Raw genomic sequence first — 27,973 nt, 5'->3', positions numbered from 1 at the left:
GATCTTGTTTTAGTGTTTTATGGTTTGTTGTTAGTTATAAGTAATTATTTTCATTTTTCTTAAACTGTTTTAAAGAACAGTTAAACATCTATTTTAGTACCTGAACCACTGTTTTCTTGATTTATTAATTTAATCTCATTTTAAATCATATCAAATGCTATACTGAAGTATATCATATTGTTTCATGTAACATTGTACCGTAGCGTGTCTTGCTGTATTGAATCATATTGCACCATTTTGTGTCATATCGTATGCTTTAATTTCTTGTAGTGATGTATCGTGTTATGTCATTTCATGTCATATTGGATGTTATTATATGATATCTTATTGTGTTGTACTGTATTAAAACAATCTACTGTAATATCTTATTTTAGATTCTCTAACCTAACATGTGACAATGTATCAGGTAACATTGTAGCATGTAACATTGTAACATGTAAGTCATATCTTGTGTTGTGCTGTGTCATAGTGTATTGTATGAAGATGTGCTCGCCAAGGAGGTTATGTTTTTGGGGGAGCTTGACTGTCTGTCTGTGAACAACATTACTCAAAAAGTTACGAACGGATTTTGATTAAATTTTCAGGAAATGTTAGAAATGGGAAAAGGAAGAACTGATTAAATCTTGGAGGTGATCTAGATCACCGTCTGGATCCATGAATTTTTTAAAGGGTTCTTTGTCATAGTGAAATAGGATTTTTTTCACCATATGCGTATATTACTCCATGATAAATGGTTGGATTGCTTTGCAAAACAATACAAGACAAGACAAGGTAGCAACCATTTCTGATAGATATAAAAGTACGATCCAGATCCTGGCAATATTCTTGATACTAAGATCTGGAATATGAAATATGTACTGGGTCATCATAATTTTCATCAGGTAACAAATTATCATACAAACTTGCAACTAACACCAAATTGTAGCAGACTGCTGGAAGAAAGCATAACATTAAAGTAGGACTGAAGTGTTACGTGACAATCACAATATGCTTGGTGGAGGTCTGTGCTCTCCAAGTGCTTTTCTAGTTTCCTATATTATTACGTCTTACCTTTTTTTATTACACTCTATCAGTGTGCATCATTTTAACATGGACTTACCACCAAAGCCCCAGACACTAAGATCCAGCAAGAACCAAGTTTGTGACTGGAGATGATGTAAGTAATCAAGTCAGGGAAGACCAACAATACTGAAGCTTATCCTTTGATTTCGCAGGACCTGTGATGTCTTTTGTGACAACCTGAGTGGCAGACTAGCCTGTAATCAGGGCCACCTTTGTGGGGAAAGATCAGCCTGTCCCTGGGTGACCCTCAATGGAACAAGTGACATTAATGAACATGTTTCTTCCTGCCAGTGAGGACTCAGGGTGGGCTACAGCTGTCTGATTTTACTGCATTACTGTGAGTTCTTGTTATCCTGGATGGGCTTTGTCCGCGTCTTCTTCCCAATCAGTCATTTCAATTCCCCACCTTGTTTGCTTTACCTCGTCTTTTTTGTCATCCTGTTCCTCCTGCCTCCTCAAAAGAGAATACTTCTCTGTCCAACTTCCTGTTTCTTATTAACTTTGCCTCTTTCCCCTCGTCTTTGTCACTGTTTGAATAAAAGTCTTCAGAGTTATGTTGCTGAAGGAGAGCATGGAGTAAAAGAAAGAACTGTGATTACTGCCACCTATTACGTTTCTGTTCTTGCAGGAACATAAAGAAGTAAAAACAATAAAATCTAGGCCAAAATAAATGAACTAGCTGCAAAAAGAAAGGTGCCGGTTAGTGACTGAGCAGAAGAAGAAAGGATGTCATTTCTCCTGAGCTTGTTTGTCAGCCAGAAATAATCCCAGACATTTAAAGACATGCTGAGACACACTCTTATCTGAGCGCTGTGTTTTAATAAGGGAGTAAGGTTAGCATAGGGTGAGAGTAAACAAATCCCACAACTTATCAGAAGCAACTCATCATTAACCAAGGACATGATGGTCACAGAGCGAGCTCTGAAACATACGGAAGAACAAAGCTGATTATTCAATCATCGTGCGGTGTGACACAGGCATGTGCCAGCTCCCAAAAGCACGGTTAGAAAACAAGACGTCTGCTGCTGCTCTCCCTTCATCCTCTATCTCCAAAATGCAGCACTGCTTCTCGGTTTGTTCCACTGGGTTCCATCAGACGGTGATGGCTTTCTCCGGGCCAGATTCAAGTCATTAGTGGGCCCCAAGCTGTGCCACTCGCACTTACATAAGCGGGTGTGTTTGTGCTAGTGTTTGTGCAGCTGGTAACAGTGAGTGAGCACCCACTGGTGCTCCTCTCATCTCTGTATATTACACAGCTAATCAGTCACACCCCCATGCTGCAGCAGCAGACTTTCATAAGTCTTTCACGCTTTCAAGGCAGTATGGTTTGAGAATATTATCATATTAAATTAAGGGAGTTTGGTTATGAGCTACTCTGTCCAGACATGAAAATGGGAGGACGTCTAATGTGATTAGGTTCAGTTAGAGGGGATTTAAAGCTAACCAGTCATGTCACATTATTTATGTCAAGTTCACAATTTATAGCCCCGTCTTGTCTTTTACTTTCCTCATCCTGTTTTATTTTGATGCAAAGTCTCTCCTCTTGTTTCAGAAAATGTCACTTTCTGCCCTGATGTATTCCCCGCCTTTGTGATTGTGGACCCCGTCCTTATTGTTTCCACCTGTGCCCATTACCTTGTGTGTAGATAGTTTGTTTCTCCCTTTGTCCAGCTTTTTAATCCAAGCTACTCATCAAGAGTTAAAGGGCAATTTCGTTTTTTTTGACACCTGGACCTTATTCATAGGTGTGTGCATGCTCATATACTCACTCAGACAAACATCGTGCAGCTGATTTTAGCCGCACTTAGCGGGGGCCACGGCAAGGGAGCTTCAGCGTGGGACATAATCGCTGCAAAATCGCTCACTTCGGCTATATTTGTTCATCTATCGCCAGTGTTATCATAAAGTCAGCTCGTCTACTGTCTTCAGACTACGACTTCGAGTTTGACGGTTGTCCTTACCGGTTTGAGCCTGAGTACATGAACGAGGAGCTCCATGAAAGAAGGATGCAGAAAGAGAGACGAAGCTGGCTCGAGAACAACAAACAGCATGTCCAGGACTCAATGCAAACTGGTGGTGGGCTTGTGGACAGTGTTCGCCTATGGCAACAGAAGAGGAGTTTGTTTGTGGTAACGATGGATAGCGATGGATGAAAAACTATTGCCGAAATGAGCGATTTTGCAGAGATTATGTCCAGCGCTGAAGCTCCCTTGCCATGGCCCCCGCAAAGTACGGCTAAAATCGGTTGGATCTAAATAACTTCTGAAGGACTGAGCTGCACGATGGCTGTCTGAGTGAGTATATGAGCATGCACACACCTATAAAAAAAGGTCCAGGTGTCAAAAAAACAGAGTTGCCCTTTAAGCCATTATACCAAGAATTTGTTATTTGTTTTTATTCCCCTTGCATATTTTTTTCTCGACTTTGCTGGGGTTTTTTTTGTAACCTTTTGTCAGTAGTTTACTATTGATGCATTACCTTGTATCCCCTTGATTGAAGAGCCTCTTTTAATTTGTGTGTCTGGGTCCCTGAGACAAAATAGGCTTAGAGCTATTTATTGAAGAGATGTTCGTCAATCTTTTATTGGACTGAGGTAAGTTAAGATACCATTTCGTTTTAACCATTGGAAATGGTAGAAATGGCCCTTTATGTTGAACTGTTTGTTTATATTTAGCCAAGGATACATTATTTACCATTTCTTCATTGTTTGCACTCATTAGGAATGTACTTGACAAAAGTGCCTGCAGTAATGTTCTCACACAGTTTACTACCTTAAAAAGTATATTCAATTGAAAAAAACACTATTTTGTTGAATATGCTTATAAACGTCTACTCATTGATTCAATCATTGACCAAAATCCATTAGAAACTAAATGTGGCTTCTTGTGTCAAATATTGGTATGCCATTAAAATGTAATCAACTAAGATTAACTGGGATAGAGCTGCATTTAAATAATTTCAAAGCCTCTTAATAATTAGATTAACTTTTTTTAATCAAGTCCCAGCACTAGTCATTTTATAATTTTCATCATAGTTAGTTTAAATTTTGAAAAAGGATCCGATTTTTGTAGCTAACAACGATTTTTATGGTGACAGTCAATGCATTTACACACAGCTTAAGAAATTGGACAGTGAGCTTAGTCAGCACGAAATCGGACTATAAAGATGCATTTTAACAGCTCAGTCGATCTTATGCATAGCTTAATCGACAAACATAGATGATACAGTTGCTATCTGACTCAAACGTGCGTGTATATTAGGCAGGACTCAGTGCGCCTTGGCGTTTAGCGCCAGCAAATTTCATCTGGAAGAGGGAGCAGATGACCATGATAAATAGAGTTGCTGTAATGCAAGGAAGTCTTGTTGAATCAACACATATAGGAAGTCAAAAACATAAAATGCTACAAAATGCCATCTCAGACATCATCGTTAGAATGCTGCTTCCTACTGTGACTTTACGACTGAGCTATGAATTTAGCCTGACCGCTGCGTGCTTGTAAACACACTGACTGTTTGCACAGTTTTGCCATTTTGTCCCATTGAACTGTACTGACATTACATTGCTGCAGCATTCCTCACTGTGAGTATTTTCAACTTGTAAATACAAAACAATAGGAAACAAATGATATTAAATCAAAATCTAATCAGGTATACGATACCTCTGAAAGAGATATCAATCATAAATGTTTCAGCTCAAGGCCAGTTGTAAAGAATTAACCGCAGGCAATGTTGACAGCTTGATTCGGTGTTGTGTCAGAAAACATCTTGACGGACTCTACTGATGCTGAAAATTGTATGAGCTCATGCTGGGAAGAGATGCTGCCAACCACAAGAAATAACAAACTCAGATGATTCTGGATATTTCAGCGAGCGCTGATCTATGAGAGAGAATAAATCCTTTACGTGCTCTTGACCCACAGGCTTTGGTTTATAAACTGTGTGTATGATCGTGGAGAAGAAGTGCTGCTGATAATTAAGGTGTGCTTCTTAAGGCTGCAGCTCTGAGAGTCAGGGACTCAGAAAGACTGCAGCTGGGCAGAAACTTGAGTAACTTTGACCTTCTTCATCTCCTTCTGTTTGCTTTTTTTTTCTTTTGCTTTCACTCCTGTCTCTTTCAATGCAGCCGTGCAGCTGACTACGAAAGCTTCAACGTAATGTGGAGGAGAATTTTTAAACAAATCTGGAATTATTTGAGTAAGTAAGTGCAAACCATTTTCCTTTTGCATATTGACTGATTCTGATGAAACACACTCACTGAAGCGTGGTCATCTCTGTGAGTGACGGCTGTGTGGCCTTCAGGTAGCTCGCTCGTCGAGCCTGGACCTTAGGCGAGGGTTTGGGGCTGCAGTCGGAGTCGCCGCTGTCATCCTCCGCCATGGCTTTGATGTAGCTCCCACTGCGCATCCGCCTGCACGGAATCTCGTCATCCTTTCCCAGCGGAGAAAAGCTGCCCCAATCGTCCTGAGGCACCTGGGGAGATGAGGTGAGATAAGGTAAAGGAGGGAGCAGACACGGGTCACCCTGCGGCAGAGGGAGCGCATAGAGATGCACTCAGACATGAATAAAAGTGATCTGCGAAATGTTCTACCCTGGTGTGATATAAATACCTGTGTGACACATCGGTAACACTATCAATGCAGGGTCTGCCCTGATCATACCATCAGCTTGTGAACGCCCAAGGCCTTCTTTTTTCTGTCCTCTGCTGCATGCGGCATATCAAACGCAGGGAATTAATGTGTCTGACAAAACCTCGCAGCACCCCGGCTTCTGTCTGCTCTCCTGACTTTTCACACGCACTAATGAAGGTAAAAATAAAAAAGAGGGGTAAAGCTATCTGCCAGCCCTAATCTAAAAGAGGGAGAGTCAAAGACAGCAGGCGTGGAGAGGGAGAAAACAAAGAGGGTTTTGTGCAGCAGAACCACTGCAGTCCCAATGAGAGTGGCTGTTAGGGCACCAGCTCTGAAGTGAAAGAAATGAGATACAGAGCGGGGAAAAGTGCAGGAGAGTCATTCAACAGACGGCTGTGTAGCCTGGAAACCAAGCTGAGTGATGTCAGGGCAGCTCTGCCCTGTGTGAACACACTGGGAGCTAGTGTCAGGGACGTGTCAGAAGGATTGATTGTTGTGGAAGAAAGCAATAAAAAAAGAGATAAGGTCTTTCCTTTTAATTACTCATTACAGAACCAAGCTGCTTATTAAAAATGCTGCATTAAAAAAGGTTGGCCCTTGTGCGTGTGAACATTTAACGTTACAGGATTCAGTCCCAGGAGTCGAAGGGAAAGAAGCAACTTTTTCGTTTTAAGGATTCTAAAAACGTCTGCAGACTAACTTGTCAGGCTGCTCTCCTTGAAAGAAGCTTTTTTTTCCCCCCTCCCATCTTTCTTTTAAAGACAAAAGCGATGGCTCCTTTACCTCAGGAGAGATGTTGCCAAACTAAAACGACAAAATCCTTCCTTGATCTGCTCGCTCCATCTTCCAGGCTGTTAGAAATGCAAGGCCATGGAGAAGTTTGCATCTGTCTTTCATACACATTCTTTTAGGGTCTTTTCCTTACAAAACACAGACTGTAGGTCCTCCCTATAATGTCACGCCGTTTCTCTCCTGCTCTCAATTCAGTCACCTTCAACGACATGGCTTTTTGAGGGGCAGGGGCAGAAAGTTAAGAAGGGGAACTTACGGTGAATTCTTGCCACTGAATAGGGCACTAAATCCTAGATGTTTTTTGAAGGGCACTTTAGTGTTTTGGCTTTCGAAAGGCACTTTAGCGCGTGTCTATACATCCTGAGTGGGCACTTGAGTACATGCTTCAGCTCCCAAGAGAGCACAAACATGTGATTTAGCTCTCAGATGGGTTTTTTAGCATGCCCTCCTTTGGCTCCCTAAAGGCCACTTAAGCATGCCTTTTCCCTCCCAAATTTGCACTTTAGAGCGCTTGTGGCCCCCAAGAGGGCACTAATGGGTTTGGGCTTCCAAAAAAGCACTGTACAAAGCACTTTGACTCCCTCGAGTTCACTTTAGCATGTGTGTTTTGGCTCCCAAGAAGGGACTTTAGCACGTGTGTTTTGGTTTCAGAGAGGGCACTTTAGTGTGTTATTTGGTTCCTAAGTGGGCCCTTGAGTGCATGTTTAAGCTCCGTAGAGGGCACCTAAGCATGCCCTTTGGCTCCCAAGTATGCACTTTAACGCCCTTTTTTGGTCCCAAGAGAGAACTTCAGCGCATGTTTTCGAACTATTGGGCTACAAGGGGGTGCCACCGTCTCCCCTGCCCCCTCCCTTTTCACACCACTTTTGACTTTTGGTTTGGACTGCAGGATGGCAAGTGTTCGACTTGTTATCTTGTGAAAGTTAGACCATTTAGCTTGTAGAGCTTTCTTCAGTTCCCTCGCCAAGCTGCAGCCATATAACCTCATGAGCTGTATTTATAGAACTCGTACATGACAGACGTTTAATTTCTGACAGTAAATTGTTATGGGTTACGAAACAAGGACCTGGCAGATAAGACATGCTTTGTTTCTTAAGTAGGAGCCATGTTGAGGCTAAGTAAGCGATGCAGTTTATGTCTTTGGACATGCTGTAAATCAGGCCACAAACATAAACAATGTCACATAAGATTATTGTCACACACCAAGAGGAGATGACATGATGATTCTTTCACATTGATGCAGGAGATAAAGCAGATGTAAGAGTGACACACACATACACACAAAGATGCATGGAGTTGCAGCTGGCACAGCTGGATGCATGAAGCATGACATGCAAGCGGTTGGGCTGTAGTGACAGTCGTACCTGGAGGAAGTGGCAGGTGCGTCCCTGCTCGGCTTTCACTAGAGCTTTATCTAGGTTGACTGAGGCCTTCTGGTAGACCTCTCGTGCTCTGCTCACCGTCAGAGTTGAGGACCACGAGCTCTTCTTCAGCTGCATCTGTCCGTCCAGTGGACCCACCAGTGGCATGGCACTGCTGCCGCCTCCGGAGCACGTTGAGCACTTCACGTCATTGTTGCTGCGCGATGTCTTCAGAGAGTGGGCGCTGATGGTGTTGTAGGACTCCATGAAGTACTGCGACTGGGATTTGTCCGGGTGGCGCCCCATCGTCATGACTCCTGTAGGCAGGCCCCCGCTGCTGCCCCCGTGGTGGTGGTGGTAGAGGCACACCTCTCGGTCCAGAGTGTCGTCTGAGCTCCAGTAGCCTGATATTGCAGAGCGCATCTTTGGCTCTGACTTTGAGCGGTCTTTGCTCTTACTGCGTTTACTGTGCTTCAGGGTGCCAGAGGAGGACGGTGGGTCATCAGGACTGGATTTGCTGCCGTTCATCCTCCCGCTGCCCCCTCCAGAAGACCCTGAAGGCCCTTCCAGGGAGTGTGACTTGGTGAAAAGCTTCTGGACAGAGTGAACGAGATGGCGAATTCGACCTGGGCTGTCGCTACGTTGGTGTTCTACTGCGGTGCGTTTGTACTGCAGCGTGTGGTAGCCTTCACGTCGCACTGGCGCCTGGCGTTCAAACTGCTCCAGCAGGTTAGAGGGGATGTGGTTGTTGTTGTTTCCACTTCCTTTGCTTCCACCTGTCGGACCCGTGTAAGGCACCACAGCACTGCACTCATCTTTCAGCTCATGGTGAGAGCCGTAATGTCTGCGAGGAAAGGTGCAGCTGGCCAGATCAGGGTAGGCACTGCACTCAGACTGGAAAGAGTTGGGGCGCTGCGTGTAGCAGGAGTGGTCACCAGAGTGAGCCTCACCAGGGTTGAGGAAGTAGGACCGGCGATCCGGGTGCCCCAGGGTCATGGAGTCATACGAGGGGTCGCAGGTCACCGCGTGGTGGTGACTGCGGCTGCTGGAAAGGCCTTTCATCGTCATTGTGGCTGGGTTGACGTGCACATCCAAGGCCCCAATTCTAGCTCTTCAAGAAACGCAGACATGAGGAAGAGCAGACAAACAAACAAACAAAGAGAAAGACACAGAGAGGAGAATTATAAATACCTCACATTTGCATACACTCAAAGCACATTTTTCCTGCCTGCATCTGCTTTCATTTGAAGAAGATGCTTCTTGGCAGCTCTTCACAGATGAAAAACTTGTTGACAGGGCTTGGACCTATTCTTTATTTTTGTCCTTCAAAACTTCAGAAGGAGATTCTCTTAATATAGCAGTCAGTTGGCATCTGGTCCCTGACATCCGAATCTGTCCTCGAGCTTCCTCTTCCACTCCGCGCTCTCTCTGGTGGAATTCAGGGAGAAAAAGTGACAGTTGACGGAGCAGAGAAGGGTACACAAAGAGTGAGCTGGAATCAAGAAGAGTTCAAATCTATTTCCAGCTGAAGTAATTTCTATATTTGTTCAAGGGTTCTTTAAGAATTTCGAAGCATGAGGGTTACTTAATGGCTCTTTGACTATCTGCTTGGTGATGATTACAGTGACTCTCTTGGTTTTTCAGTTTCCCACTTGCATCATCAGTTACTGCCATGGGGAAATGACTCTTGCCAAGGCAGGCATTTGTTTTGGAAGCAAATAAATGGAAAATGAATCTTCTTATTAATGCTACTTTTCTACAACATCTTTTCATGAGCTGCAAAGTGACAAGGCCATATATTCATTTGTAGTTATGTAGCTCTATTATAGAGAGGGGTCCGGCTGCAGACCTACACTCTCAATGGAATTCTTAGAGGCTCCTCTACTCCACTGTCAAAGGGAAGAGACATCAGGATGTGAAGTTAAAAAAACAACTACCAAAAATATATATATATATATCTTTAAAAAAAAGCCCCTGGCATTTTATTGAGTTTACAAAAAAATAACAATTAAATAACTATGAAATTGGTTGACCTGGATATTTCTGGACGCGATAAAAATAAGTAAAAATTGCATGTCAGGCAGAAAATCCTGAATCAAAGTTTTAATGGGAGACCTTTATCCATCTGCTAAGCTAAGGTCCAGCTACTTTGGCGTAATGTAAATAATCGACCGTGGAGTCATCAAGCATTAAGGCTAATGATGTTGATGGATATATTCAATATATCATGAATATAACATCGAAACAATTGAGAAAATGAAAATGGTCAAGATCATTACACCAAACAGAGGTGCATACCAATTCATGTAGTGTTATTGATGATGTACATTTTATACATTTTCTTCTTTCAATTTAATACTTTCAGTGAACCGTGTTAACCAAGGTCATCAAAACACAGAACAAACGGAGGCGTCCACCCATCGTTACTTTGAAGGCAACTTTTATTTTGAAATTTTTTACTTCTTTCCTGATGTCACTTCTCTATGATGGTGGAAGAGTGGAGTCCCCACCGGAGTCGGCTGAAAGTGAGATCTGCAGCTGGACTGTCTTGCTATTATTTCAAACCTGACAACAAGCAAATTTGTGAGGGTCGTCAAGTGAACAGAAGGTGAGCAGACTTTCGGTTTCGTGGTACTCATAGCCCTAAGGTGTGACTGTAATGTATCCTACCAGTGCCCATCTACCAACTATTGGGGCCGGGACAATATGCTATAATGATTCTTGGGGTGCAATTCTTCTAATGTTCACCATTTTTTGCAATTTTTAGTTGTTTTTTTTAATACCGGACCATGTCAAAAAGATTATGATAATATCTACAGACTATATCAGGAGCCGTATTTCCCCATAAAAAGCACATCACGTAAGTCTGAGACAAATATTTCCCCCTCTGCTGGAGAAAAGTGGTAACTTTTTTTCCAGTCTCGTTAATAAACAAGGACTGAGATGAAGAATTTGAATTAAAAAAAGAGAGATTTCTTGACAAAGAATCCCGATTTTGATATTGTCACACAAAAAATCCAGATATATTGATTTTCCATTTTTTACCCCACCCCCACCAACCATGGTCCGTATGAAAATTCATTCATTACACAAACAGGACTATTAGTCAAAAAAATTTCCTATTTGGTCCTGGTGTTAGCCACATGCATGATTGCCAAATATTGGCCAATCAACTAATTGCACCAGGAAAGTGAGGTGGGTGCAGAACCTTATATGTCCTGGGGAACTTTCTGGAAAACACTAACCTAAAAAATTCAAATTGTGCATGCAATCTCTGCATAAACAGCGCTAAATATGGGAAGTGGTAACGAATGACAAAAGAACAAGAGAAGCAAATTTTTCTACAGAGGACATGGTTATTTTTATAAGAAGAATATAGACTGAACAGAAAGCTGTTTCCAGACAGTCATGACAGTCATTTATCAAATAATGCACAAGGATAAAGGGAGGTTTGGGCAAAATATCTTGAACTGGATAAAAGTGTGTGGTGTTTCTAAGTGGACAATAAAGGATTTCAAACATAAGGTAAGCAACATGAAAGAAGCTTTGCAGAATGAGGTGCGGTAATCCTGCTGCTAGCGCCTTTGATGGTGGGGTCTACTGCCTTTAAATTTGATGTTCCTGACTCATGAAAACCACAAACTTTTTTTCCCCTCACGATAAGTAAAATGGTCCCTTTTCATCGCTAATGGCTGCACGTGCATATGGGCCCCTAGCGTTAACTTTGCCTCACAGCGTAGAGTCATCTGGGGGTCTCTGGGTCAACTTACCACAAATGGATTTAAGTTCTCTCAGGAAAATCCAACCCAACCACAGATACTGAGAAATGGCATTTAGAAATAGCTGATTTCGGCGCAGATAATCTCATTTTAAATTGTGGATTATGAACAGGCAATGTATTAAAGTAAGGCTATTTCCCTTACAAACTCCTCACAGGGCCTTTAACAAACAACGTGAAGTGATGTAAGGAATGTAGGAACTCTTCCTCCCTCGTTTGATTTAACAGATGATGTAGCAGAATACTTAAAAAGAGCATTTATTTTTGCCTTACAGTGCACCTTCCCCAAAACATAACAAACAAATGATCACAGCCTGCTCCTACATTCTCCCTGTATACCTCTAGTTCTCCTCTACAGGCAAACTAATTGGCTGGTAAAACCCAGCTGACAGCTTCTGGGCCAGTCGAGGCAAGCGGCAATAAACGACCTTTCCCTTACACGGTGACATGAAAACAATGGCATCCATCAGCGCCCTTAAACTGCCTTCCTTACCCATCTGGGGCTGCGGCTGGCTAGCTGCTGAACCCACACTGCTTCCGATAGACTGGAAGGTAAAGCTAACGAGACAATAATAAGAGCCCACGCAACCCCGGTGTAGCCCTGTGACGGCAGTGTGGCCCAGCCTGCGAGGGGGAATTCATTACTGCGATTTATAATGCGCTAGCAAAGGCCAAGGAGGTAAATAAAAAAAAGAAAAAATGAGGAGGGAGAGGAGGAAACAAAGGGAGGAGAGTGGAGTGAAATATTATGTGTTCTTTACATATCTAGAGGACACAGTGTAGGGCACAGGGTGCAGGGATGTAGGCTTATATTTATGTGCAGGAGTAGAGAGTGAGTCAGATTTATTATTGTCTCCGGTTCCGCTGTAAACCGGCGGCTGCAGTAAATGAAAAATTGAGGAAATTATTCATGTAATCTCCTTTCTGTACTTAACCAGAGGTTCCAATCATTCTGTGGGAGAATTAGGCCAATATATCACTTTGTATTGTTAGGAGTGGAGATGACAAAACACAGAGAGGTCAGTCCCCAGAGCTCACAGACTCACACAGTGCCTGCGTCTTGCGGAGCACTTAGAAAGTGGGGCTGTGTCCAACTAAAGGTATTCATTGCAGCCGACAGAGATCCCTTCTGTTGGCTGCTGAAGCACAGAATGTGACCTAAATAAAAGGCCCTCGCGGTGATCCACAGCAGCGTGTTTGTGGCACAGCTGTCTGCAGCCCCGCACTCAGGCTGAAAAGCTGAAGTTGGGTCACGCTGGCTTTGTGCCTGCTAGCCACACAATAAAACACAAACACACACACACAAGTATGTGCTGACATGTAAACACATAGTGTATCTGACAGGCTTCATACCTGTGCTGAATTCTGATGCTGTTAGCTTGTACAGCACAGTTTATCTACAAGAAGGCGAAGAGGATCTGCTGCAGCTCATAGACAGCTCTTGTTATGTTATATGTCCATCGCAATTCTGTGACCTGGTTGTGTCTCAACCTGTCTGGTCAAGATGGACTCGATATAGCACAGCAATTACTGGATATGTCAAATGTAAGATGGTTATAAAATTTTCTCAAGGAGGTATTATATAAGAAGGTTTTTAATTTGTCATCTTATACTTAAAAAAAAACTGAAATCTAAGCAAGTCTTTATGTCTTATGTAAGAATTACATCTTAGTCTCAATATGTGCCACCTTCACCTGACAAGTCAAGAAAATTGAGTAAAAAGTGAGTAAACAAATTTGCCAATAGGGTAAATAAATAGGGAAAAATATCTCAATTCAAGAAACTTAACCAGTAAGTTTTTGTACCCATTGGCAGTTTTCAGGCCTCAATTTTGTTGTTGATATCTTGAGATTTTCCTAGATTTTTCAGGTGAAGGTGTCTCTACTTAGATGTTTTCACAAAGACATAATTATTGCTTAGATTTCTGTTTTGGCAGTGTTTCCATGTTGCTAAGTTGCATACGCTAAGTGACACACTCCTTAATACTCCAGATTCTCAGTGGTTTTTAAAACAGGACACTGATGGCAGACATAAGGAGACATAAGCAGACTGACATTTGCTCACTGATTCCTAGACTTTTAAATAGTTTACTTGATCCTTTCTGAAAACCCTTTTTTTTTAAAATAACTTTGTCAATATGCACTTGACAGCTACTATTATATCATGCAAAAAAGGCAGAAGCTGCAGCTACTTTTACCAGGCAAAATAAAAAAAAACATTCTCACCAACTAAAGATTTGAAGAGGACATGAGCACAAAGGGAAATCAAATGGTCCTGCTTTGAAAACTAAAATAAAGAATCCATCAATTCCTGAGGCCTACTCAGTTAATGTTGGTAAGAGGCAGCTCTCCGAGTCAAGAATTAGCTTCTAATGTTAACGTAGGTTTAATAGCATTCACAATTAGCTTCTGCACTGTGAGAAGATGCTACATAGTGGATGTGCTTGTCGGGTACTGGCTCCTTTTTTAAGGCCTACCTATTACCCTATAAACTAATGTAGTTAGTGTCCTCATGTACTCTTTGTACTTGATACTGCTTAGTTACTACTGTGGTTTGTAAGCTAGATAGCAGGCATGCTAACAATGGCAACTTGGCAGCGTTTTTAGGAAGGCTTAGAGTATTGCTCTTTCTCAAGCTCCATAACCACTGATTTAACTGCAATATTTGGGAAACTTGGAAACTTAAAGAGGGGTTGTGTATCTCTGGTACTCTGTAGTGGTTTTACATAATTTACTTCTCAAAAATCCTCAAAACAAAACCAAACAAACAACAAACATCTTTCTTTTTTCTCAAACAGGTGTCTTAAAGAGCCCTTAATTCAGCCTCTGTCTGAATGCTCACTGATTGCTGTTGCTTGAAGTCTCCCAGCTCTACGAGCCCGCTACCTTTCGATTGGTCCGCTCTCTGAAGGTAGACTTGGGCTGTTTCCCAAAGCCAAGGTACCTTGCCTTGCCTTGCCTTTGAAGGCAGTGCCTCCGAAGCCACTTCCTTCCAATCCAAGGCAAGTGTCCTGCCTCTGCTCAAAAGGAGCTCAGATGGCTACAAAGTTTGTCATGGCTTGCCACTTTTCTACACTTTTTGCTTTTTTATTGTCATATCATTGACACTCTGAAGGTGCAGCTTCTCAGTAATGATAGTTACGTGAGTGACACACAAAAGAGTTAAGTGTTGGACATGGTATAAGTTGTTATTTTCAGAGGTGTATTTTGTTACTTACATTTAAATTGGAATTTACCACGCGCCTCCGCTGGTGCGTCTTTTCCTTCCATTTTTTTCCTTTTTTGTAGATTCACGCATTGCATGTTGGGTATTTATAGCCATGGCAAGGCAGCGAAGGATAAACCTGTGTATCCTTGGTCAATTAGCCACTTGCTAACCAAACGGAGGACATATGCCTCTGGAGGACATGAACACTGGAACAGCACTTGGGCAGCGACTGATGATGTGGATGCCTGCCCACGCCCACCCCACGCCCACATCAGACCAAGGCAAGGCAAGGTACCTGGGAAACAGTTTAAGGCCCACCCCTTTAACATGAAGGGTGCCATCATGAACCAATGAGGTTGATGATATCATCAATTTTGCAACTCAGGTTAAGAGTTCGTGCTATTGTAAGAATGAACAGTTTTGTGAAGTTGACATACAGATCCTGGGATTTCTACGACATTTGAACATGACGCAATTTGAAAATCTGCACATGTTCAGAATGAATATACAACACTGTAACTATATATCTATGTGTAAACTATGGGAACACATTACACCCCCTCTTTAAACAGGATGTTGTTACTAGTGCTAGCTGCTTAGCCATGGTTTGTCAGACCCTGTTTGTAGGAAGGATTTACCACACAGGCTAAAGTCGATTCATCTGGAGCCACACCAGTAAAAATATGATGATTAATGAAAAAGAAACGCAACAGGAAAACAAGTAAAAAACAACAAGACGGCACAAACAGCTTGCTCCTTTCAATTTGTGTGATCAGGCTCTGAAAACCACAGAGACCTCATTATTCAAAGTGATTGTGTGCTGAACAGCAAGGTGTGCAAACAAAATGCAGGAGTAGATAAAACAAGTCAAGCTATGAATGTTAATGACCATTAGCACCTGCATTGCATCAGCACAGCAGGCAAGATTCTATTTTCAGGCCAAGCTTTTTTGGGCTGTGATGAGGTAAATAGAAAATAGATTTAGCTTTTTTCATCCAGCTAATCTTGGACGTGGTCTCGCAGCAGTCAGATTCACTCTGAATTTTCTTTACTCCAGCCAGCCATGTGAGACAAACCAGAGCTAACTGAAAAAGGTTGATTGAAAATGCAAAGTAACATTGCCTTGCGGCGTCTCTGCAGGAAGTGCTGGAATCAATACGCTGTGGTGCGCGCTTCTCTCGCTGACAGAATAACAGGCTGCTGAGCTGTACAGATTGCAGTTGGTCTATCTTCCTCAATCGGCATCAAACACCGGCTGCGAGACGGAGCTTGGGGGCTACAGATCTTCTTTGAGGAACCTCTGAGGCCACACAGCTAATAAAAGGTCTCATCTTTTCTCTCAAACAGAGCAATGATTTCTCTAAAGGTTGCAAACATTACCAGGCTCCTCTCCATGGGGAATTTAATCACCTCGGTGGATGTGGTTCATGCTGTGTGAGTGTGTTTGTGTAAACCTGCAAAAAAAGTGCAGTGCTTTAGCTTCATTTTTTGGGGGTCCAGTTCAGTTTTTGCCTTTGATCCTGCAAACACGTACAGCTGAAGCTACATCATGATATCAAGGCTCTGACTGGATAGAAGTCTGAAGATATAGTGCACACGGGAATGTGTATTCCTCCACGATACACACAAGAAGATTGGGAGTTGTTGGATCTGTAGTCTGGATATTGTTTACAGCATTGTGCTGTGTAAAAAGCAAGATAATGTATCATGATCGGGTTATGTGAATTAGAAAACTGACAGAGTGAGCAAGATAAAAAGACAAAGCTTCAGATTAACCCTCAAATTTTTCCCGATTTAGCTGAGAGTTAAATCTTCTAGTTGACCTTTCCACCAATGTTTGGGACAACATACACCTCCTCTATCAAAATCATATCTAAAGTGAAATATATGGCACATGATCTCAGTGTTGCTCTCAGCAATTTTGAGCGTGTGCAGTGGGGAACTCAGCACTCTTCTTGGGTCTGTGCTCACTCTGGGACTCCTCTGGTGTAGTGGCGGATTGGGACACAGTGGTGCTTGACAGCCTGGTCCCCCTGGTGCTTGTTACCCTTTTGGATGTACATGGCTTTGATGCCCTGATCTGTGAACTTGGAGATTGGAGGCCCTGGTCTTTCATGATTTAGTCTGGGTCTTGGGGTTGAGAGAGCAGTGGACCGTTTTGAGAAATCTCAGGGGAAGGATGATAGGCTGGGGACTGCAATTTTATCCTCTCTCTAAATCAACTTTACAATAAGGAATAAAGTTAAAGATGAAATGGAGGTAACCTTTGGCCTGATTTAGAAGTGTTTTTCCAGGATAAAGAAACCATTTCGCATGAGCAAAATCACCCACTGTCACAAAGACGTGACTCTTGCCACGGAGTGCATTTGCTTTGGAAGCTTATATATGGTAGGTGGATCTTCTCTTTCAACACTACTTTGTTTGGATGCAAAGTAACGAGTTAGGGCGCGGTCACACTGGCCATCCAAACCGTGCCGTGCAAAAGCACGATTGCCACACATGTGCATGGCCTGCCTACGTCCTCGTGAAGCATCTGTTTTCATGAAGTGCGATCTCATCAGATTCAGCACAATGAGACACAGAGAGCACTGCTACAACTTTAGGGACTTTTTTTATGGTAAGTTGTTTTGCCTCTAACATCCCCGCATTATTTACAAAGATTGTCGAGATATGCGCTTGCGATGATAATACGTCATGGATCACATGCGCTGTCCGCGTGCTTGTGCTCGTGCATGAAGTAAACCGCGCCAAAGACCACCTCTCCGAGGCGTGCCAAGCAGAGAAGCGAATTGTGCCCAAGCACGGCACGGTTGCGGTCACACTGGTCATTTGAAACGTGCTTTAGGGCTGAAGTGTGCATAAGCACGGCACAGTTTGCCAGTGTGACCGCGTCCTTAATCTATTGCTTTGAAGTTACATGGTGTTATTCTTTCAAACTAAACTAGAAAATCAAGTGAACTCAGTTTAAAAATAACTCAAAGAAATCTTTTCCTCTAAGTCAGATATTGCAGACTGAAAATTTAATCGCCATAAAGCAATTCATATTTGACCCAACCACAGGTCTGGGAGATACCATTTAGAGATAACCAGTTTTGGCGCGGATAATCTCATTTTAAATCATGGATTATGAAAGGGCCATTAAATAAAAGACAGAACCCTCAAGATCAATTCTAAAGTCCCTTTAATCCTTTAACTTACAGCTCAACCGTTTGGTGGAGCATTTTATAAGTTGCTTTATCTCATTGAAAATATGTTGAACTGAGTAAAACCTGAATGGGTTGTCTCTACAGTTTAAATTTGTTTTTCAAAGATGTGGTTTCTGATCTTAGTGCTCAAAAACCTAAAAAGTACAAAAAAAATTCTTTTTTTGTCTTGAAAGGAACATTTAAGGGTTAAAAGATGACTTGACTTCATGTCCCTTTGAGGAGTTTCTAACTGATCTTGAAAAAGTCTCCATTCTAGATATATGCCTGAGCATTATCCACACTTTAAAATGAGATTATCAGTGTCAATATAGTGTAATATATTTAACATTCTACTCCTTGGCTTCCAGATAAGGTCAAGTAGGACCAGACTGATTTACAGCAAGTTGAAGTTTCTATGACAACACCAAGCCGGCTGAAGAAGTTTAGAAGTGAGAAGAGAGATCCGTGTTTTTTCTCCTGAAAACTATTTCTTGGATAATCTTGTAGTGACAGTGGACACAGGAGCATAACTGTCCAACAGAAAAAGGACAGAAGAGCAGAAGAAAGCTAAACGGTAGAGTGATAGAGCACAAGCTAAAGGCTAAAACAGGAGCTAAAGGCTAAAAGGGCCGGACTGTTTGTGATGATGTTCAATTCAACCCACAGTCAGCAGTTATTCTGCAGTGGTCTGTTCAAACTTGAGAGTCTTACAATAAAATGAAGAGAGAGGCTATGTTAACTCTGCTTGGTAGATGACTGGCAGGACATCACCAGGATTCACTAATGTCACACATCACGGACATGTCTCTGAGCACCGGGCTGCGAGTCACACTAAATATAGCCAGCTACTAAATTATGGTACAAATGTACAATGTTTGCTTCTTCATGTTTTAACAACAGCACCATATAACTATTGATCAATACCTTCTATTGTCGCATAAAATGTTGACTTGTACAATGAAAAGTAGTGTTAAAAAGAAGACCCACTCTCCACTCACTTCAAAAACAAACACACACCTAAGAGTCACGTCTTCACGACAGTGTGTGCGACTCTGGGCCAAAAGGCGTTGCGACAATCCAGTGAAAAAAGATCCTCCTCACAGTCTCTTTAAAAAGTGAAAGTTAAAAGGTTAAAAGGAATGGCAGTCAAAGGGTTAAGAATGATTGTTAGCCCAGGAATTTGGACAGTCATGCGTCCTTTAATAGGAAACTCATTTTGAAGTACGACTAAATCAGTCTGCCCGACTGCTGTTGTGAGATTAAACATTTTTTCTAACTAATTTGGATGCACTGACCCTTTAAAAATGAAGAGCAAAGAAATAATTGAGCTGCATGTATTAGTGTAAACAAAATTAGCGTTCAGCTTTACTGAGTGAAAGAGTTTAATACAGCAGAAAATAAAAACTTGCTTAGTGAAATAATGAGTGACATAAAAAAAGAACAGGAAAATCTCTGCTCTGCATCCTGATACTTCATCAGACTCACACCAAGAAGACTGTTGGATGTTCTTATGTTAAATGTGTGAACAGTACCTTTCAATACATATAAACCCCCCTGAGAATGATGTCGCAGAACATTTCAGAGACAACCACAAGGCCAGAAAGCTGTTAAGGGAACTGGTCATGCCTCTTTTTTGTGTGTGAGTGTATCCGGATTATGTAAAAGCGGCTTTTAGGGATGTCAGGAGAGCACAGAGAAGCACTAACTCTAATGTCTTACTGTTAAAATAACTCTTAAATGATAGATGACGCTCCCATTTGACCGTCCTGTCGGGCTACAGCATGAAAAACAGAAAAATGGTCACGTTGGATTTTTTACAGTGTGCTTCATAATGTCTGTGAAAGCAATATGAGAGATAGTAAAAACGCTGCATGCTCCTCTATTGAATGAGATGGAGTGCTGATGGCATTATGTTCCATCAGTTTTCTGTTTTTACAGTTGTTCCAAAGGTGGTTACTACATAAATGATAAGAAACCGGGTTGTATATCTTTACTGCATTCAGTGAGTGACAGCTCACTCATTTTGCTTTGCAGTACTCTAAACACTCAGAGGGTTGAATAACTGCTCAATCCATACCATCCAGCCTGGCTAACAAAGACATTCGCAGCACATCTTTATCCCCCAACAGATGATTCGATATCATCATAAATGCTGTTTTATACCTCGCGCCTAATAGGCATGTTTGGCTGCATTATGAAAACACACGCCGTCATGGATGGATTGATGTTCCGGGTTTCCAGCAGACAGCCTCTTTGTCACAACCAAACTAATTAGGCTGACTGTCAGGCCTCTCTCTGACAAATGGAGTGACTGTGTTGAGTTATAGCTCGGGATCCGCCGAGCACATTCTGGAGACAAATTCCTCCAGTGATGAGGTCTATTTGATCTAGGTAAACAAATTAACAGAGGCATTAAGCCTGGAGAAAGTGGCGTATTGTTTGTCTCCGGGAGAAGCTGTCACCGGGGCTCATGTTTGCAGAGCAGCATGGACTTTTTGAGAACGCAGCAGAGCATGGCATATGGAGGTTTTTGTTTTTAGGTTGAGAGAGTGCTTTTCTATGTACGACTACGGAGGAAGCATCCAAGAAGAATGAGAGTTTTACATCACATCTGCTAATTCCTTTTTATCTTTATTTGATTTCGTTTCATCTTTCATTGCAGATACTGAAGATGAAAACATCAAAGAAATAGTACATGTGCACCGTAGAGTGATAAATCAGAGGGTGAGTCACCAAGCCTGTAAATACAAACATAAAGAAGAAATATTCCAGTTATATAAGATTGCTGTCCAGAGAATCCATCTGTCATTTCTCATAAAGAAGAATGGACTCATTCAAACTGTTGATCTTTAAAGGATAGAGATTGATCTGAATGGATGTGACACTTTGACTCATGACAAAAGGCCATGACTCTGCCCAGGTTTTTTATTGTATGGCTGAAGGTTGAATCCATCATGTATGCACAGGAGGAAGCGAGGACAAAGAGAGCAGCTTCAATCTGTTCTCCATGAAGCTGCTATTGACACTCAGATACGCTGAGATTCTTGTTATAAAGGCAGCCATGTGATCTCTCAGAGGAATTATATTTGGATCTCACACCGTAACCCTGTCAAACTGTCTCATTCTCATTTCTAATGCAACTACAGTTTTTGTCATACTTGCCATCACTTGATGTGTTGCTTTTTATTTGAAATTTGATCAAACATTTCAGCGTGGGGAAAAGAAATGAAATTTTCATAAGAAAGGACCCTGTTGAATTCAGCAATAAAAGGAGTGAGGAGGAAATAAAATACACTAATGTTATTCTCTTGACAGCTCAAGACTGAGTTTCAGTCAAAGTTTGGTTTATAATTTTATATCCAGAACAGCTTTATGCTATCATTAGCTTACAGAGTGGGTATTCTGCTTTCCCACATTTTAAAACATTTGTATAAACCAGTAATGCTGGATGCTTCTACGTGTGGAGATTTTCCAACCTCTATGTTTATGTATGCTGTAGAAATCAATAAATCAGAGGGTATACAGCTTGCAACAGTCTGTTCTAAAAATCTCCATGAGATCTTCACGTGTTCTTCATGGGACTTGCTGAAATAATGATGTCATCACATCAGGATGTCCTAACTGGCTCATGACACCTGGGAGGGCGGGCCTTGTTAGAGCCTTGTAACAATGACCTGAAATGTAATTGTAAAAATGTAAATGTAAAAAAACAAGATCTTGAGCCCAAAACACAATAACTTCATGCCTTTTGGCTTTTTTTTGTCAAATTTGGGGTTTTTATACATTCTTCAATGACTTTTCAGGCTCAGAATTTATGTCACATCAACCAGTTGTTACATTTCAGGTTCAATTACATTTCTTTAATTTTCCATTTCAGGTCGTTGCTACAAATTGGGCTCTGACAGGCCTCAAACACCAAGGTCTGCGACAGCTCTGCCATTAACAGGCTTTTAGGGCTGGCCAGTCAGAGGGAGGGGGGTTTGTGGGGCAGGGAGCCTTAAAGAGACAGCGGCTAAAACAAAGATTTCCACACAGAGGCTAAAATAAAGGATTTCTAAAACTGTGGGGAAAAAAAATGGGATTTTGTTTGAGCTGCAAGTCATGCAAAGCTACTATAGGGGCACCAGAGGGACAGTATAAATACACCCTCTTTAATTTCAAGTTAATATACTGCAGCTAATGCAGTGTTTGTGGAGCTTTAGTAAGAGCAGTGCTTTGTATTTGAACAGTTAAAAGGGTTTGTCCTTTTATGGCCTTCCCAAAGAGGCTGCCAAGCTGCCATTGTTAGCATAGCTGCTAACTAGCTTACAACTTACAGTAGTAATCAAGCAGTATCAAGTCCAAAGAGTACATAAGAACGCTAACTACATTAATTTGTAGGGTAATTGGTTGGGCTTAAATGTAGCATCTTCTCACAGTGTTGAAGCTGCTTGTAAATGCTATTAGAGTTACCCGAACATTAGAAGCTAGTTCTCAATTGGATTTGGAGAGGCTGCTTCTTCAGTAACCCTACCAACATTACCTGAGATAGCCTCAGGGTTTATTTATGTCCTTTTTTTCTTCTTCCTCTACTTTGCAGCACTCAGTGGTTCTCCTTTGTGCTTGTGTCCTCTGCCAGGGACTGTATGAAGCATGGAAAAGTACCATACCTCCTGTTTAAGTAAGTAACATTAATTCTTAGTGCTTATTAAAACACAGCACAGACCTTACAACATCATTATCCAGTGATGAAGAACTACCAAGTTTGAGTTTCAAGATTTAGTTTTCCTCAAAGTTCATTTGCCTGTTTTAATCATAGATTAAAGAAAGTGAACTGAAAGGAAAGCATACAAATGAGAAACTGATTTTAGATGTAACATTATATCCCATGAGGCAAAGCAAAGTATGCATTTTTAAAGAGCAATTATGCTGTGAAAGGAAAAGGTTGGTTTAAGTTTTCAAATAATTTACTAAAACACTGAGGTACAGTGGCTGGCAGGTGTCAGATGACATGATTTGCATACAGAACAACACAAATGTAAAAGCAACAACACAATGGAAGTTAAATGAGGTTAGGTTTTCCAAATGGACACAGAAAAGTTGCGAAAGTAAGTAAATTATTTTTATTTTTAACTTAATCAATGACAAATATAGCTTCAGAGGGGTGTCACGTTGTGATATCCTTCAAAGCACTTAAATTTCTTTATTTACCAGTAATGTGTCATCTTAGCTTTATGAATCAGTCATGTCATAATGTTAGCATTATTGCTACATTTACCATAGCTGATATTAAAAAAAGAAAACAATCATTTACTTACTTTCACAACTTTTCTAAATTTGTTAGGATAACTGACCTCTTAATGTCTGTTGTGTGACACCTTCCTGGCCACTGTACTGAGGCCATTATTATATTATATTATATTATATTATATTATATTATATTATATTATATTATATTATATTATATTATATTATATTATATTATATCATATTACATATATTTCAGCAGACTATAAACTATTGCTCCTGCTGGTTACTTTGAACTTTTACTTTCACACACACTTATATATTCACATGCACTTCCTGCACGTCAAGCATGTTGCATTTTACTTGTTCTCTTTTTGTTCTGTTATTTTAGTAACATTATGTTTGTATGTCTATTTGTATCTGTTCTTCACATGTGTATGTGCCCCTGATGGTGCCTCTTTGCCAGGTAAGGTGTGTAAATGTGACCTGTTCCTCAAAATTTTTTCACCTGATAAAAAAAAAGTCAAATAAATAAAAAAAATAAGTTAAGTGATTAAAATTGACATTTAGAATGAAAAGACGAGAAGTCAGATTTAAGAAGAAAATAAATAAATATGTGAGAAAATAGTCAACTAACAATGGTGGTTACTTGAGTCTCTTTTATGGCTTTGCCCCAAATGCGATGCAACAGCTCTCACCGTAGGTTGAACAGTATCCTCCCTTCCAGAGATGGAAATGTGGGGCTTGTTCAGTTCCCTTTGCTAACCTGCAATTTGTCCAGAGTAAGAGCAATTTGCTGGGTATACTGGGGTGAGAAAGAAGCAAAGTAGGTCTGATACACAATTACCTCAGTCCCTTTATAGAATATACACTAGATGCTACAAGGGGTGCTCCATTATCCTCACATCATTACACCTCTGAGAGGCAGTTCATTGTTAAAAGCAGCTATAAATATCTTTTTTTCTCAGGAGGTGTATTAAAAAAAATCTATGGTTAAGCAAAGCTCAGGCTATGGGGTCTACTGCCTTACTAACACACTTCCTGACACACACCTTTTTCCCAACTTGAACAGCATAACTAAAAATGGAATTGATGCCAAATGATTTGAATGTTTACTGATTTGCACCCAAAGCAAAAATGCTTTCTTTTAATTATGTGGGTTTCACATGAAAATGAGACGCCTCAATTCCTTTGATGAACACACGGTACGCTCCACTAAAGTTCCCGTCAAAGTGTGACGCCACAGCAAACAAAGAGCTTCTCTGAGACACACAAACAGGTAAAAAGCATCCGCATCACTCCCAGAATAATACCCCTCATGTTTATATTCTCCCTTAAAAGCTGTGAAAACTGGGACAGCTAATTCCGCTCTGTGTAGAGGTGGCACATTGCTGTGACGGCGATGACTAAGTCGAACCCCGTAGACTCGGCCTGTAAGTCTCTGCGTGTGCATGTTATTCTACAAAACACACACCCCAGCTTCATCTCTCAGCTGCGGGCATGACCCACATGTGAAACTCTGCTAATGCTGCTAATGTCAGTGTAAAGCTTCGCCTTAAGGCTCTTCTCCTGTGTTCACAGCTGATGATCAGAGCTCTGCTGCTTCTTCATTAAAGCTGCGAGTTCAAACCATGCAGTAGCTTGTGAGCGGTGCGAAATCACTGAGCATACGCAATTAAACTTCACAAAACAAACTGTGTGTGAACTCAGCTGCTGTGCTGTTTCTCATAAAATCTTTTGCAGACTCACTAAAAAATGATGCACTACTGTACGACTTAAAATCCTTATTATCTAATGAGCAAACACACGGCTTCACTTCGCTGGTGCATGCAGTGTGCATGTTATTAGATTGTGGAGTAAGCAGTGCGTAGTCACTTGCCACCATCAGATAGCGTTAGCATCAAAGTGCTGCCACAGGCGTCCACAGAGTCAGGTGATTTCAAGCAACTGATTCGACAGTTAATTACATGTGGACTAAAAGAGCATGCTACAAATGTGTTAATGTGCTTTCAGCTCATGTAGTTAACATTCTTCAGGTTTTTTTTGCCAAAGATTTGATCTATTGGTGCCTGTATCGATTACATCAGAACACCACAAAAAATGTTTGGGAGATTATTTCTTTGTGGTAAAAATGCTTCTCGATATTAAACCTAACAGCATCAGAAAGCCTGTTTATTTCCCTTTTAAGTGGTGCCACATTTTTACAGCACTGACATTTGTGGGAATGGATGCTCAGCGCTCATTATGTGCACTGTGCCAATAGAAAATTTGCCAAATCTTCTCTGCCAATGCCAAACAGCCATTCCACAGGCCCCTAATTGTTTGCTGGATAAATTGTTAACCCCTTGATGGCTGTCAGGTCTGGTTGCAGCTGAACTGACCTTTGTATCTCATTATTACCAATTGATTCATATTGTACACAAACCAAATGTCGAATCAGATCCATTATGTCATAATATATATTGGTCAGGGGATGAATTTCTCTTGTCCATAGAAAAATAAAACCTCGTTATAACTATTGTGTGTACTATACTCAAATTTACAATCTTCACTAAATTTAGCATCTTTAAGAATGCAAAAACACATAAAAATAATTTATTTTTATAATTGTTAATTAATTCTGGCAGTAAGGGGTTGAATTGCCAATAAGTCTTGTGTTTACAATTTTTATCAACCAATCCACCAAACAGTCGCAAGCACAGACTTTTTAAAGGGCAGAAAAGAAAAATATAACAGAAAAATATAGCATACATATCATATAATTTTGAGGGCACTTCAGCGGACAGTTTGACTCAAAAGAGACACTTTGGCAGATGTTTTGACTCAGAAGAGGGCAGATTGGCACAGGTTTCAGGTCCCAAGAGGGTACTTCAGTGCAGGTTTTGACCCCGAAGAGGGCACTTCACTTCAGCATGCATTTTGCCTCCCAGGAGGGCACTTTGGCATGAGTTCTACTCCCAAGGAGACAGTTTTGGGTGTGATCTTTTGGCTCCCAAGAGGGGTCTTTAGCACCCAATTTTGCCACCAAAAAAGGCTCTATAGTATGTCTTATGGGTAGCATGAGGGCACTTTAGTGCAGGTTTTGACCCCAAAGAGGGCACTTCATCATATGTTCTTCACAATTGGGCCAAAAGGGGGAGAGACCCCTCCCTGTGCACACCACTGCCAACAAACAAGAGTTAAAGGCAGAATAAGCTGTTTGGTATTGGCAGAGAGGACTTGGCGCACTATTTTCTGCAGAAATAATCAACCAAACACAAATTTCCGTACCTGTGCCGCAGTAAGCCTTGTGACTGATGATATTTTGGGATTTGCATGTATATTAAAAATGAAATAACTTCCTCTAGCGCAGAAATAACTTTTGCTGGAAAACGGCAACAAAACTGCAGATAAGCGAAATTAGCTGTCTGCCTCTTGAGAAGATACACTTTGCATAAGTGCTGCTGACCAACTGAAGCCTTTATTAAGAGATAACCCCCTTCCCTCCCCCTCTCAGACTAATGCAAAGCTATCTGCTTAGCTTCTATGGTCAGAGGTCACCGGCTGGTTATGGGAGGTTCTAGAGTAAAACGATAAGAAAAAGCTGGCTGATCCGCGCCTCCCCTTCAGTGTGGGTGGCACGTCACTTTGAGGATATGTCACCAAGACTCCTGACAGATCTGGGAGTGAGATCCAACTGAGCAAGATGGGAGGGGTGGGGTTGTCTAACCTGCTGTCTACTCGCATGAGTGCTTGAGGACTCATACCCACTGCGACACACACGAACACAAGAAGGGGAATCACAAATACTGATATAACACCATGCATACACAGACTGCAGATACATACATATTGCTAGAGAGGCAGAAGTGCAGCTCTCCACGCACACTGTGGAGATTTGAGCCTCGACCAAATGTGCAGCATGCACACAGAGCACAGGAAACCGCTTATCAAAACCCGGCAACTCAGAAAGGTCATGAAACCCATCTTTAAGGATTCAGTATGGACGCATCTATGTCTCCTGTCAACCCAGCTTAAGCTAACATCGGTAGGAGATGGTAGCCTCGAAGCCAGAGTCAAATCACAGGGACTGTTTCCCCTCTGCAGAGGTTCAGCGGCTGTTTGAGTTCACAGACATGTTATGTCATTCAGGGCAAGTGTTCAGCGACATTAATAATAAATAAAATCCAGTCTCAATAGAAGAAGAGAAAGGCCGATGAAAAAATAAAAAAGTTCAATTTGACCCAGAAAACCAGTAGATTGTTTTATTTAATTCCTGTTTCTCTAATCTTCTTTGTTTATGATTCCCTTAGGAGGGTCAAAACTATCTGAGCCTACATCTTCACAGCAATGTAACTCTAAATCGAGAGTGCAGGGTTTAAAATGCTCTGTCCATTAGTTACCACGAAGCTAAGAGGTAAGAAAGAAATTAAGTTTGGATCAGTACAGTTTGGTACAGGTTGAATCGGTAAAGCCTGGTCCAGTTTGTGTTTCCACAGGAATCGTGCCCCCTTATGGTGGGCAGCGCGTAAGCCGGACAATAGCCATGTTTACATGGACCCAAATATTCCGCTTGCTCGGTTTATTGGCTCAAACGGAAAGAATTTAACCTTTGTATACACCTCATTCTGAAAGAAAAGTGCCAATCCGAATGGACATTTAATCGGTTTCACAGGGGAGGAATATTCCTTTCCCCAAACTGATTGAGGTATCATGTATCCACTCAAACGAAAAGTTGTCGGTGCGTTCTTTCAG

General features: G+C 41.4%; 1 protein-coding gene across 3 annotated transcripts in view; it reads right to left on the bottom strand.

The window, feature by feature from the left end:
- The window catches only part of LOC141807326 (disks large-associated protein 1-like), a 137,740-nt gene that overhangs the window by 50,042 nt on the left and 59,725 nt on the right, over positions 1 to 27,973 (bottom strand). For all 3 annotated transcript variants that reach the window (XM_074693258.1, XM_074693259.1, XM_074693260.1), the window contains exons 3-4: positions 7,847 to 8,954; positions 5,318 to 5,532 (exon numbers count right to left, since the gene is read on the bottom strand). In XM_074693258.1, coding sequence (XP_074549359.1) covers positions 5,318 to 5,532; positions 7,847 to 8,911 — 1,280 coding nt within the window. In that variant the 5' untranslated portion in view covers positions 8,912 to 8,954. The remainder of the gene's footprint in view (positions 1 to 5,317; positions 5,533 to 7,846; positions 8,955 to 27,973) is intronic.

This window comes from Halichoeres trimaculatus, unplaced genomic scaffold (genome assembly GCF_033239565.1).
Source record: "Halichoeres trimaculatus isolate MK-OKI-2021-1 unplaced genomic scaffold, fHalTri1.1 fHalTri1_scaffold_18, whole genome shotgun sequence".
Lineage (NCBI taxonomy): Eukaryota > Metazoa > Chordata > Actinopteri > Labriformes > Labridae > Halichoeres > Halichoeres trimaculatus.
The sequence above is the reverse complement of the archived record's forward strand: the minus strand, read 5'-3'. Positions and strand labels throughout refer to the sequence as shown.